The sequence below is a fragment of the Saccopteryx bilineata genome, chromosome 1, assembly GCF_036850765.1.
Source record: "Saccopteryx bilineata isolate mSacBil1 chromosome 1, mSacBil1_pri_phased_curated, whole genome shotgun sequence".
NCBI lineage: Eukaryota > Metazoa > Chordata > Mammalia > Chiroptera > Emballonuridae > Saccopteryx > Saccopteryx bilineata.
This window is the reverse complement of record NC_089490.1, coordinates 67040307-67055307: the sequence shown is the minus strand read 5'-3', so window position 1 is coordinate 67055307 and position 15001 is coordinate 67040307. Positions and strand designations below refer to the sequence as shown.

General features: G+C 34.7%; 1 protein-coding gene across 6 annotated transcripts in view; it reads left to right on the top strand.

Moving 5' to 3' along the window:
• EPHA7 (EPH receptor A7) overlaps positions 1-15001 on the top strand; it is a 167161-nt gene that overhangs the window by 48124 nt on the left and 104036 nt on the right. For all 6 annotated transcript variants that reach the window (XM_066254318.1, XM_066254311.1, XM_066254298.1 and 3 more), the window contains exons 4-5: positions 6893-7048; positions 7895-8230. In XM_066254318.1, coding sequence (XP_066110415.1) covers positions 6893-7048; positions 7895-8230 — 492 coding nt within the window. The remainder of the gene's footprint in view (positions 1-6892; positions 7049-7894; positions 8231-15001) is intronic.

Genomic DNA, 15001 nt, shown 5'->3' with positions numbered 1-15001 from the left:
AGCCTTTGTCTGGCAAAATGAAAAATAAGTCTTGAGAGCTATTCAGATAGTCAAAACTCATTTTGTATATATACAATGTATCAAAAATCTCCCCTAAATATAGGCTTGGTATTAAGAATGTATTTCTTTTTAGTTATAAAATTACTCAGATAAAATTGTTAGTCAAATAAAAGAAATGATTATTTGTGACTCTAAAAGTAACAATGGGCAAAAAGAGTGTTGATTATAGATTTTCCAAATTTAAAATTATTTATAGTTCATTTATTTTACCTAAATACAGCCTTATAAAAATAAGTAAATATAGAATATATGTGTTAAAAGGCAAAATCATATATTATCAACAGATAAAATTTGGTCCTTTTTTTCTTTTGATTACTTAAATAATTAGTTTGAAGTTGCATTATTAATGAATTTATTATATATAACAGCTTTACTGAGATATAATTCACATGCCATACAATTTACCCATTACAGTGAACAATTTAGCGGGGTTTTTTGTATAGTCATAGAGTCGTATAAACCACAGTGTAAATTAATTTTAGAACATTTTCATCACCCCCAAAAGAAACCCTGTACCCATTGATACTCACTTGCCAAGTTTCCTCACTGTTTTAGCCCCTAGTAACTACTAATCTACTTTCTGTCTCTCTAAATTTGCCTATTTTGAGTAGTTCACATAAGTGGAATTATATATGATTTTTTTGTGACTGGATTTCTTCACCTATCATAATGTTTTGCAGGTTTGTCCTTGTTGTAATGTGTTAGTATTTAACTTCTTTTGATTGATGAATAATGCTCCATTGTGTTTATTCATTTATTATTTGATGAGCATTTTGGTTGTTTCTATTTTTTTTTGTTTATTATAAGTTTGCTATGACCATTAATATACAAGTTCTTGTGTTGATAATATGTTTTCATTTTTCTTGAGTATATACCTAGGGTATATGTAACTATGTTAACCTTTGGAGGAACTGCCAGTATTTTTTTCAAAGTGGCTGCAATGTTTTACATTTCTTTCTTTCTTTTTTTTTTAAGACTTTATTAGTTTGTGAGAGAAAGAGAAGAGGAGGGGTGGGTGGAGTGGGGGGAGGAGCAGGAAGCATCAACTACCATGTGTGCTTTGACCTGGCAAGCTCAGGTTTCTAACCAGCCACCTCAGCATTCCAGGTCCACGCTTTATCCACTGCGCCACCACAGGTCAGGTGCATTTTACATTTCTAGCAGCAGTGTAAAGGGTTCTTTCTGATATCTTTGTATTCTTACCAACACTTGTTTTATCTTTTTTATTATAGCCATTCTACTTGTTATGAGTGATATTTCATTGTGGTTTTGATTTGCATTTCCCTGAAGGCTAATGATGTTGAACATTTTTTTGAATGTTTATTGACTATTTGTATATCTTCCATTGACAATTATCTATTCAGAATCTTTGCCTATTTTTTGATTGGCTTATTAATGAATGTTAATTTAAAATTTTTTCATTGTTTTTAAATTCAAATTTTTACATTTCTAAATATCTCATTTTACTCTCATCATTGATTTTATGGTGGAGATATTTTGTTATAAATTCTTTGGAGATTTTGATAATCTGAGAAAAGACTTGGAACCTACTGAATAATGATTTTAAAACCTGGAGACCTTTTAAAATATAGAAATGTCCAGGTGCTAGGAATGGTTCAATTGCTGCGATAGGCCCAAATCATGAGTGTCTTATGAAAGCATCCCTAATGTGCAGTCATGGAGCATAGCTGATTAAGACAATGGATTCTCAGTGCCTTGGTGTCCAGGATGGTATCAAGTATGTCTGGGATTAAAATTGGAGTTTAAGATATCCAAGAAAATAACCCATTAAGGACCAGGAAATTTTTCTTGGCTCTAGAACTCTAAGAAGTATGTGGATTTCCTGGGATAGGGTCCTTAGATATATAGTCAGATAAGATAACCCCTATGCTTACCCTTCTGAGTAATAAACCTAAAGAACCAGGGCAAGTCTGAGTATCTGCACCCTCCCTCAAAAGGAAGAGATACTCCATTTCACCTAATTGCTTAGTCTAGAGGTTGAAATTTTGTCTATGAGTTTTAGGAAAGCTTTAGGATTGTTCATTGAGAACACAGATTTTACACCAGTACCCCGATGGTTCCACAGTCTGCTTCATGCAGGTAGGTAGGTATGTCTGTACTCAGAGACCTGGCATTCAACCGCTTAGTAAACACTTGGCATCCAGTGAAGATGGCTATTGGAATGTGCGGTTGTTAGCAGAATTTAATTGAGAATCAGAGTATTGTACTAGGTTTCAGTATCAGTTCTCTTATATAGTTAAATATTTCTGTGTTCAGAGTTTTACTGCAGTTTTATAATTCTTGAGTAATTGATTTATAAATGAGAAACCCTTTGCCTTTTGTGTTCTTTTTAAAGGAATTTAAAATCCAAATTCTTTTGAACCAATTAGTTACATAGGAAAATATTCTTATTTAAGATAATTGAAATTAAATAGATTGTTATATGTAGGTCATTGTAATAGATACTCTAACAGACCTTGTGATATGGTCTATTTTAATGTATTTCAGTGGATATATTGAAGTAGATAATATGTTACTATCTAGCAAACAAGTTTCATGTGCTTTCTTGATTCCCTTTTTTGATATTTTTTTATTCAAAGAGTAGACTAAATGAAGTCTGACATTATGGTTCTTGGCTTTAGGATAATGAATTTGATATTTTATTCATTAAAATTCTAAATCAAAAGATTCAGCCTCAAGCATTTGTGGTAACACAGAAAAATACTATTACTAAAATAATAGGTGAATGATTTTTTTTTGCAAAAGTAATGAAATGTTGAAATAGTTTTATAAATATTTCTAATTTCCATCAATACAATGAAACATTACCTCAAGGGGTGGTGAACACAGAGTACAATATACAGATGATGTATTATCGAATTGAACACCTGAAAACTATATAATTGTATTAACCAATGTCACCTTAATAAATACAATAAAAGAGAAAAAACTATATAAATACAATAAAATGTTAACTTAAAAAAGCACAAAACATCAAAAGGCAGGAAATTAAAGTGGTACGTTACCTAACTTTACCATAAGCACATCTGTATTAATTAAAGTTTGCTTTGAATTCAAATGCAATTGAACAAATTGAGAAATAAAGGAAGAAGTTTTAAAACTGCCATTGGGCAATTTCTAGAGAGTTATTCCTGTATGTTTCATAGTTACATATGACAAGAATTTCTCTTTGATTGAGGTTTCAGATGTCACCCCTAAAATTTTTTTACTAGTACTTTTTGAAAAACCAGCTGCATTTATACAGGAGAAATTGCCTTGATTTCCATGTAGCCTTTTGGGGAGCAGTTTGGAGAACTCATCACATTTTTTCCTATCTGGTTAATTCTCAAATATATCACTTCACCCCGGTTTCTGTCATTGAATATTTTTCTCAAGCTATTTCATGTATATATTTCATCTAAAACTTTAATTTTTAAAGCATCTGTGACTTCCCATCTTTTAACCATCCAGTTGCTCGCTGTTATTGTAAGAGACACACAGCTTTTGTTATTGAGTGTTCTTGACTTAACACCATAGCTCCAATGATTTTGTACAGTGGTCCCCCTTCTCTGTGGGGACATGTTCCCAGAGCTCCAGTAGATGCCCCAAACCAGGAGCACTATATACCCTACATTTTTTCTCTATACATATGTACCTATAATAAAATTTAACTTATAAATTAGGCACAGTAGATTAACAATAATTAATAATAAAACAGAACAATTATAACAATGTGCTATAAATAAAAATTATGTAAATGTGGATTCTCTCTCTCAAAATCCTATTGTGTTATACTCATCCACCTCCTTATGATGATGTTAGATGATACAGTGATGAGATGAAATACAGTGAATGAAGTAGGCAATGTGACATTGATTGGTTAGGTTACTTTTGACATACTGACAGTACATCAGAAGGAAGATCATTTGCTTTGGGTGATCCTGCATCATGGAGCCATGCCAGTTAACCATGGGTAACCGAAATTGTCGAAAGTGAAACCACAAAAAGCAAAACCACAAATAATCAGGGCAACTCCTGTACTTCTTTTTAATAACTCTAAATTAACAGTTTCCATACAGGTTAAGTCAAAACTGTCTGTTACAACTCATTATTTTTAATATTAACTGAACTGGAACAAAATATTACTTCAGAGAAAAAATGTTAAGACTTTTATGACCACATTTTTCCAATATTGCTTCTATCATTATTTAATAATAGCATGCATGTATTCTATAATTTTGCAGGCATTGTGAGTGCCAAAAATCTATAGTGAAATTGAGAATACCTATTTAATATCTCTTCTTAAGGTGTGCTAGGACATTATTTCATAGTTTTCTAAATTAAAATAATAGCTTTAAGTTAGTAAAAATATAATAAAAGACTACGGATGCATTGAAAATTAATTTTTAGGGTTGCCATAGCCCTTGAGGACCATTGAATAAGTGCCAAACTTTAACTCATTCAGCAGTCAACACTGGTGGATAGCACGTGGTTGAGTATCAGGAGTCCTGTGTTCTAAATTCAGTTTTAACCTAGACGAAGGGAATTATTTGAAGAACTCAGATTACTTTTGCTTCAAATCTGTGTTCCCGTCTGTTAAAGTGGTAACAGAATTTAATATAATTTGAAAGTTGAATGATAAGGATTTTAAATTTCTCTACCTCAGGTACTGTGTGTGCGTGTGTGTGCTTGTGTGTGTGTGTGTCTGTATTCTACAATCATGTATGTTGAGCAAAAAAAAGTACCTCCTCGTTTGTGAGAAAAATGGGGTTAAGTCTTTAAGTAGAGGCTTTTATTTGCAATGGGAGAAGGAGGATTCTAAGGGGTTCCGTTAGGTAGTTTGCTGCCTGGTTATTCTGGAAGACTCACCTGCTGGACATTAAGTCATATTGCCATTGTGCTCCCCATCTCCCTGCTTTCTGACCCGCGCTCCCTGTAACAATTAAGTAAACACACATATAATGCCATCAAAGACTCTCAACGTACCTCCTCTTTTTCTCTCTTAATGTCTCTCCTTTTAAATTTTCTGGGCCTTAATGTTATCAAGCTGCAGGTTGTGAATAAAGCATTGCCTTCTCTATCTTACGGATCTTATATCTGAATCTTGAATTACAGATAATAAGTGAAAGAAGCAGTGAGTACTTAAAAAAAGGGGTTTCCCCATCCTGAGAAAGCCATGCTAAATTCTTTGTCCCCACAACTCACCATTCTTTTATGTGGCAAGATCTTATCTTTAGAAATATTTTTAAATGTTATATTTTTGTTATATTATTTTGTAATCAATCTCATTGTTCTCTTTGTGTCTTAAATGTGTAGCAGTTGCTACTGAGAATGTGAAATTACATTAAGCTTCTTTGCCTAATATGTGATGAGTGTTTTTCCTCTTGTATTAATTGAAGAAGCCTACTAGAGGCAGACTGGCTTCTGAGGGCAGTAGTGAGTGCTTTATTTACACAGAGATGATTGTAGTTGTTTTCATATTTAGCACTTATCTATCACAATACAACATATCTTTCAATTAAGTTTCTAAGTTATCTAAAATACCTATCTGTGCATGTAAAACAGACTTATTTTCTTAAAAGTCAGAAAATGATTTTGAGCTCTCAAACATAGCAGAATTACATGTTAAATATTCAGCATGTGAACAAAAGTAGAGAATGAGTCAACTTTTTTTTCAGGAGAATATACCTTCTCGATAAGATTGTTTTTCCCACCAAGGAGTGCAAATGTGATTAAGTTACTGAATAATACCCAATTTAAGAACATTAAATAAATTTGAACATAATAAATTAAAAGTTGTAATTAAATTTATGTTAAATATCCACTAATCTTTATAGATATTATTTCTTAATGTCTACTAAATTTGAAGGTTCCTGAAATTTAAATAGATATTTATTTAAAAATATGAAGGACAAATTAACTTAATGTATTGAGTTTTTAATATCAATTAATAATTATTGAAATAATAAACATTGAATTTGCTAAGTAATATATAAAAAAGAGTGATAATAAATGGTTCAAGGTTATTTGAACTAATAAGAAATAGTATGTAAGTGAGTAAGACCCATTTTACTAGGAAGCAATGAGAGATGCTTTCTGTGCCTGTCTGCTCATTGCTGAGAGCAGTTGCTGTGTTACTGTGACTGCCCTGAGCCACTTTCCACAGAGGAGAAACAGTCCTCATCTGTTTACAGCTGGTGGTTTTCTTCCTGATTCTGGTGGAACCGGCTTCTCTTACTTATGGGACTTCATTATTTTTAGCAGCAAGGAATTCACTTAGTGGAAAGCAACCTGCTTTATAGGATAAACCGGCTGAAATTACATTTTGAAGTTTTCTGAAAATTTGAAGGAAATACATTTCTGTCTTTTTCAGATGAAATTTTTACATCATTTTTTTTCTAGTAGGTAATTAAAATTACTCATATTTTTTATTCTAAATCAAATTAACACAAAAAGTTCATTTACAGCTATATTTGATGAAGAAAACATAATGCAGTTTAACAAACTAGTTAATTGAAATCAGAATTACCTTAATTAAATATCCTAAGATTTGGTCTCAATAAACTGTACTTGTGTTCAGTGTTGGGCTCTGGACTTCCAACTGATGCCAGCTATAGGTACAAGTTTGTCATATCATTTGGTTTTTATTACTTTATCTGAAAATGTAGTAGTATAAAACTGGGTTATAGATATGCACTAAAAAAATTATCATAAACAGCTTGTTTTTCATAAGTCATATTTCATATTTTGTTCTTTGCTAAATATTACTAAAATGTTATAAAGGTCTGTTTGGTCTTATGGTGCTATTTTCACTTTTCTTTTGCATGCCCAGCCTGTGGCCGGGGGTTCTACAAATCTTCCTCTCAAGATCTCCAGTGCTCTCGTTGTCCAACTCACAGTTTTTCTGATAAAGAAGGCTCTTCAAGATGTGAATGTGAGGATGGATATTACAGGGCTCCATCTGACCCACCATATGTTGCATGCACAAGTAAGTTCATAATAGAAACGTTTTAAAAAAGACTTTCAGATTCCTTTCTCTCATTTGAACTATTGTGACATCATTGAGACAGACATAGAATTTGTGATACATCATAATTATTATTAAATATTTAAAATTTTTTATGAGCCTCTAAGGCTAAACAGTCGTATGTAAAATGCTTCTTACTTCAACTTCAGTGTATTTTTTATGTCTACAAAATCAAGATGCATTCTAATATTTTTCACATATATTTAATAGGAATCATAAACTTGTAAAGTTATTGGAGTCTTTCATGTATATGAAATGTGATTAAAAAGTAATGGTTTCTAAATTAAAATTCCATCACTAAATAGAGCAAATCTCACATCTTGATGCTTCAATTAATGACTGTTTTAAGAAACCCAAATCCAAACCAAATTCCAGACAGTCCTATAAATCATTCTTGAACACATTAAAAATGAATAGATGTATTCTCTGTTATATGGTTAAAAGGAAACCTATTTTAAACAACTGCGCAACTGTTTTTGTTTTTTTTTTAGGTGTATTAACTGTTCTTTTTTAATTGCTTGGAAGTAAAGTAGCTAAAGACCGTGGCACAAGTATAAAGACAGTTGTTATCCTGTTTTCATTTTGACATATTAAATGGAAAATAAACAAAGCCTCTTGCCAAGTGAATTCAAGGAGGCTTTTATATAGCTTCTCTAGGAAAGGTAATGAAATGTTTATGTGGAGGAAAGCATTTCAAGTAATTTTCTGTATGGTAATTGAGCTTAATGCCTCATATGGTCCTTTTCTTGATTTTATATGCTTGTTTCTATTTTTGTTTATTTGTTTATTTATTTTTGGTTTCCAAAGGGCCTCCATCTGCACCACAGAACCTCATTTTCAACATAAATCAAACCACAGTAAGTTTGGAATGGAGTCCTCCAGCGGACAATGGGGGAAGAAACGATGTGACCTACAGAATATTGTGTAAGCGGTGCAGTTGGGAACAGGGCGAATGTGTTCCTTGTGGGAGTAACATTGGATACATGCCCCAGCAGACCGGATTAGAGGATAACTATGTCACAGTCATGGACCTGCTAGCCCACGCTAATTATACTTTTGAAGTTGAAGCTGTAAATGGAGTTTCTGACTTAAGCCGATCCCAGAGGCTCTTTGCAGCTGTCAGTATCACCACTGGTCAAGCAGGTATGTTTTTCTGTTTGCCTTTAGTAAGTGAATAATGTCCCTACATAAGTGAGGTGTCTCACTTGAATATTTAGTTAACTTGGCTACACAGAACTCAATTATTCCAGCTTGTTGATTATTCACACCTTTAACTTTTCTTTGTTATTTCTCCTGTTGCCTGTTAAACCATTACTAGACTCATTAACATCTCCTCCAGAGATCTGGCAGGAGAAATAAAAGGGATAAATTGTAAACCAGTTAAGACTGCTCCAAGGCAAGAAACTGTTAGATCTAGAGGAGGAAAGTGGATGTATTGGATGAAATGGAATACAGGGTATTTCTTGCATTTTTACCTCTTTGTGTGCTCATGTGCTCATGATCAAAATCTACATGATAATTAAGAATAATGAAAGAGTTGGTTGTGATGTCTCTTGTAGTGTTAACCAATTTTTTACTAGATGGAATGTGATATTTGTAATATATGCCAAGTCTGCATTAAATTTTGCATGAGGGAATTTTAAGTTCATTGATAGATTTGATTATAATATTGAAATAAGTATTTGGCAAATCTCATGATGATTTCAAAAGAAATGAATTGGGAAATATGACAACCATGATTATGAACTTGTAGTTTAGCCTAAAAGTAGTTCTCACTTATTTTTCTTTTCCTGTTTTTGTAAATTTTATTTAGAAAATTAACTTATAACAGAGTGCCATTGATCAATAAGAGTACATAGGTTTTGGTTAAACATTTCTATAGCATTTGAACTGTTGATTATGTCGTATACCCATCACCCAAAGTCAAATCATTTTCTGTCACCTTGTATTTGTTCCTTTTTGCTCCCTTCCCCCACACCTCCCTCACATCCCCTCCCCCTGGTAAACACTTCACTTTTATCTATGTCCATGAGTCTCAGTTTTATATCCCACTTATGTGTGAAATCATACAGTTCTTAGCTTTTTCTGATTTATTTATTTTACTCACTATAATGTTCTCAAGATCCATCCATGTTGTCATAAATGTCACTATGTCATCATTTCTTATGGCTGAGTAGTATTCCATTGTATATATGTACCACATCTTCTTTATCCAGTCCTCTATCGAAGGACACTTTGGTTGTTTCCATATTTTGGCCACTGTGAATACTGCTGTGATGAATATGGGGGCTCATGTCTCTTTACATACCAATCTTTTTCAGTTTTATAGGTAAATACCCAGTAAAGGGATTGCTGGGTCATATGGTAATTCTGGTCTATTTTTTTTTTTTTTGACAGAGACAGAGAGAGAGAGAAGGACAGATAGGGACAGACAGACAGATGGCAGAGAGATGAGAAGCATCAATTCTTTATTGTGGCACCTTAGTTCATTGATTGCATTCTCATATGTGCCTTGATGGGATGGGGAGGCTCCAGCTGAGCAAATGACCCCTTGCTCAAGTCAGGTGAGCCTACACTCAAGCTGGCAACCTTGGGGTTTTGAATCTCGGTCCTCTATATCCTAGTCTTTGCTTAATCTACTGTGCCACTGCCTGGTCAGGCTGGAAATTCTATTCTTAATTTTTTGAGAAACCACCATATTTTCTTCCATAATGGTACTAATTTTTGAATGAAAGTTCCTTTTTTTCCACAACCTCTCCCACACTTGTTATTACCTGTCTTGTTGATAATAGCCAATCTAACAGGTGTGTAGTGCTATCTTTGTAGTTTTGATTTGCATTTCTCGAATAGCTAGTGAAGATGAGCATCTTTTCATATATCTGTTGGCCATTTGTATGTCCATTATACAGAGAAATGTTTGTTCATGTTCTCTCCCCATTTTTTTTTTCTTGAAATTTTAGTGAGAAGCAGAGAAAGAGAGACAGACTTCCGCATGTGCCCCAACCGAGATCCACCCGGCAAGCCCACACGGGGGTGATGTTCTGCCCATCTGGGACTTTTGCTCCTTTTAACTGGTGCCATTTTTTTAGAACCTGAGGTGGAAGCCATGGACCCATCCTCGGCGCCCAGGGCCACCTTGCTCCAATTGAGCCTTGGCTGTAGGAGGGTAGGAGGAGGAGGAGGAGGAGGAGGAGGAGGAAGAGGAGGAGGAGGAGGAGAGAATGAGAGAGAGAGAGAGAGAGAGAGAGAGAGAGAGAGAGGGAGAGGAGGGGTGGAGAAGCAGATGTGCACTTCTCCTGTGTGCCCTGACCAGGAATCAAACCAAGAACATCACACACGGGGCTGACACTCGACCACCGAGCCAACTGTCCAGGGCCTCTCCCCATTTTTTAGTCAGATTGTTTGTTTATTTGTTGCTGTGCTTTGTGAGTTCTTTATATCAATATATTTTGGATAGTAACCCCTTATCAGAGCTGTTGTTTGCAATATCATCTCCCTTTTAGTTGGCTTGCTGTTTGTTGTCCGTTTCTTTTGCTGTATGGAAGCTTTATAGTATGATATAGTCCCATTCATTTATTTTTGCCTTTAGGGTCAAATTCATAAATTGTTCTCTGCGGCCAAGGTCCATGAGCTTAGTACCTATGTTTTCATCTATGTAACATGTTGTTTCAGATCTTATATTTAGGTCTTTGATTCATTTGAATTAATATTTGTGCTTGGGGACAAACTAGTCAAGATTTATCTTTTGCAAGTGGCTTTTCAATTTTCCCAACACCATTTATTGAAGAGGCTTTCTTTTCCCCATTGTGTGTTTTTGGCTCCATTATTGAAGATTATTTGTCATTTATGTGGTTTTCTTCTGGGCTGTCTATTCTGTTCCATTGGTTTGTACGTCTGTTTTTCTGCACATACCATGTTGTTTTGATTATCGTGGCTCTATAGTATAATTTGAATTCAGGTAGTATGATACATCTAGCTTCATTCTTTTTCCTCAGGATTGCTTTGGCTATTCTGAGTTTCTTATAATGACATACAAACTTGGTTATTTTTTGTATTGTTTTTTTTAAAAATGACATTGGGATTTTGATGGGGATTGCATTAAATTTGTATATTGCTTTGGGTAAAATGGCCATTTTAAGTATGTTGATTCTTCTAATCCATGAGCACGTAATATTTTCCCATTATATTGAGTCTTTTTCAGTTTCTTTCAATAATGTTTTATAGTCTTCAGTATATAGATCCTTCGCATAATCATTAAGTTTATTCCTAGGTATTTCATTTTTTGTTGTTGCAATTGTAAAAGGAATTTTTTTTCTTAGTTCATTTTGCAAAGTTTTATTATTGGTATATAGGAAAGCGGTAAACTTTTGTATGTTGATTTTGTATCCTGTAACTTTATTGTATTGGTTTATTGTTTCTAATAGTTTTTTGGTGTAGTCATTGGGGCTTTCTATGTACAGCATCATATCATCTGCAAAAAGTGATACCTTTACTTCTTCTTTCCCAATATGGGTGTCTTTTATTTCTTTCTGTTGCTTGATTGCTCTGGCTAAAACTTCCAGAATTATGCTGAATAAGAGAGTGAACAGCCTTTTATTATTCTTGATTTTATAGGAAAAACCTTCATTGTCTCACTATTTAGTGAAATTTGCTACTACATGCCTCTTTATCGGTGAGTTCAGTCCTTTTACATTTAGGGTAGTTACTGACACTTGAGTATTTCCTGTAGCCATTTTATGTTTTGTTTTCTGGTAGTTCTGTGCCTTGTTTGGTTCTTCTCTTTTCTGTCAGTTGCTTTTTTTTGGTGGTTTTCCATACTTCTTTTCCCGGTTTCTTCTTTTCTTAAACTCTGTATTTCAGTAGTTGCTTTTTTTGTGGGTGTTTAACATTAGGTTTTTAAGAGAAAAATGTTCATATGTATAAGAGTCCTTTGTCTTGTGAATGGTTCTGCACTCCATCCTCCTTTGCTATTGCAGATCTTTAGTCTCTTCCCATTTATGTTATTGTAGTCACAGATTATCCTTGTTTTTATTGTGACTTGTTGGGAGCATTTACTTGTACTTTTGATTTGTTTTGTTCTTTATATCTAGTCAAATAACCCCCTATTTCCTGCAGTGGGCATTTTCTGGTAATAAATTTCCTCAGCTTCTGTATGTCTATAAAAGTTTTTATTTCTCCTTCATATTTGAAGGACAACTTTGATTCCTAGCTGGTAGTTTCTCTCTTTCAGTGCTTTGAATATTTGGGTCCACTCTCTTCTGGCTTGAAGAGTTTCTGCTGAAAAGTCTGATGATAACTTAATAGGCTCTCCTTTATATGTTATATTCTTCCTTTCCCTAGCTGCCTTGAGGATTCTTTCTTTGTCATTGATTTTTACAATTTTATTACCATGTGCCTTGGAGTAGATCGAGTAGATCTGTTTGAGTTGAGTTAACAACACAGCATTCTGGTTTTTTTTTTGTTTTGTTTTTTTTTGTTTTGTTTTTTTGAGATAGAGAATATTTTCAAACCTTCAGTTTTGAATTCTCTATCATTTTACTCCAAGGTTTTCATGTGATTGAGATTTCTTTTTCTGGAGCTTTTTTATTTTCTTTCTGAACTATGTATGTCTCTGACTTGTGTAGCCATGGAATTCAATTTCTTCTTTTATGACATTTAAGAGTGGTAGTGTTAATAACCACTAAAGAAAAAAACCACTAAAAAAGAAAAATTTAGAGTGACTCTGGTCGCGGCAGAGCAACGCCCCAGAGGGGCAGAGCATCGCCCCCTGGTGGGCAGAGCATCACCCCTGGTGGGCGTGCCAGGTGGATCCCGGTCGGGCGCATGCGGGAGTCTGTCTGGCTGTCTCTCCCCGTTTCCAGCTTCAGAAAAAAATACAAAAAAAAAAATTGAAATTTAAAAAATCCAATAAAAATATAAAAATTAAAAAAATTATAAGAAAAACCACAGAAAAAGATTGAAAACAAACAAAAAGATACTCAAAAAATAAGAATAAAAAATATAAAAATTAAGGACAATGAAATTCAAAAGAAAAAAAGCATTTAATAAAGGAGGAAAAATAGAAAAAGAAAAAGAAATATCAGTTTTGAGAGACTTCTTCCAGCAGTGTCGTTATAATACAGGTTTTAGCTCTGTGAAGTTCCTGGGCTGCCCTCTGCTGAGATGTTGCTGTCACAGTGATGTAGGTGGAGCTGCACATGCATTGGTGTGTGGGCATGTTGTGAGGGCTTTAAGGTTTCAGTTTTCTGTCTTTCTGGCTGTGGGAATGGCAATCTCAGGTCTCTGGGCATTCCTCCCCACATCTGAACAGACCTGGGGACCAGATGCAGAGCATCTCTGTTCCTCAGAGGAGAGAGTGGCTCTGGAGAGCTAACTGTGGGGTTTGTCTCTGCCCCTCTCCATACCATGAGGTGAGGGAGGTGGGATCTGGAAGGCTGGCGGTTGCACCTTAGCTTTCTCTCTCTCTGTCAAGTGTGGGCTGCAGGCAGACTGCAGGAACACTGGCCACGACCCCACACTCTGGCTGCTTAGGTTTATCTCCCCTGCCCCCAGCCCTTCTATCGCACCGCTCCTCCTGGCAGAAATAGACCCAGTCACTCCAAGTTTCCTTCTCCGTACCTCTCTGACAAAATCCAGACAGCCAGAGCTTCTCTCCTCCCTGTAGTTCAGCAGAGAGAAAAAAAATCCAGTCACACCAGATTTGTCTCCTCAGAGCTGACTGCCAGTGTGTTTTATCTTCCACTGCCCCCCCCCCTTTCAACCAGACCCACCTTTAATCCATTCAGTGAGTAGATCTTTCAAGTATGCCTGCAAGCTCAGCTGGTGATCCTTTGTTGTGTTATAGTTGTTCAATTTGTTGAAATTTCAAGGGGAGAGATCAGGAGTATCTCTCACACCACAATTACACTGACATTATCTTCGAGGCCCACCCACTTATTTTCTTACTGGCTCTTGAGATGTTCTATTCAGTCGTTCTTTGCTGTGGTAAGTATACCTTGAGAAATACTAATTGGGAAGGAAGTTTCAAAACTTGGAGAATTTCTAAACCTTCGGAAAAATCTATTACTATAGGAAGTTTCAGAAATTTAGAACTTTCTCAACCTTTTGAAAATTCTTGCTGCTGAAGAAAGATGCTGTGTGATAGATGTAGCCAAGTGTTCTGTCATTGTCATTAATAAAATTGGGCCTCCACTGGCATCCTGAGTTGTATGAGCATCGTAATAAGCTTATAACAAGATCTTCCTGAGGTTTGGCTGTCAAAAACCAGTATTATCCCAAATTCCTGGACATGGACTAATGTATTCCTCATGTCTATGCCAATTTTAACAGAATGTTACCTATTTAAATTACTATATATCTGCAGAATGAAAACTGTGCATATGATTTCCTGCTTACCATTTTGTACAGATTAGTAGGTTCTTATTCTAAAGGTTTCTTCTTGGTATTTAAAAGGCTATTGAAAATCAGGTTACCCATGTAAAAGCAGAAGTTCTAGAGGTAAAACAACATAGAAACTTTTAAATCTTCATACATTGGGCAAAAGAAATAACTGATTTGACTGATATTTGGATTGATGTATTTTATTTAGCCTTACTCTATTTACTGGTCTTTTAAAATGCTGTTTTCATTACTTATTTTTACTTATGTTGATTTATATTTAATTTTGTCATCATAACTCTATAGTTACTGTATTTGAGAAACTAGGTTCATGATTGTGACTCTTTTGATATCTTTGGAACCATTAATAGGAGTCTGAGGTCTACTGAGCTAGAATAACTGCTTTACTCCTGCTGATATCAAGTATAAAAAGGCATATTTTATTTACTTTTTGAATACAACGTAAAGATGCTGAACTGGCACCACAAACAGAATTTGCCAGATAGGTTGCCTTTGGAATTGGTTTTCTTGCTCTTT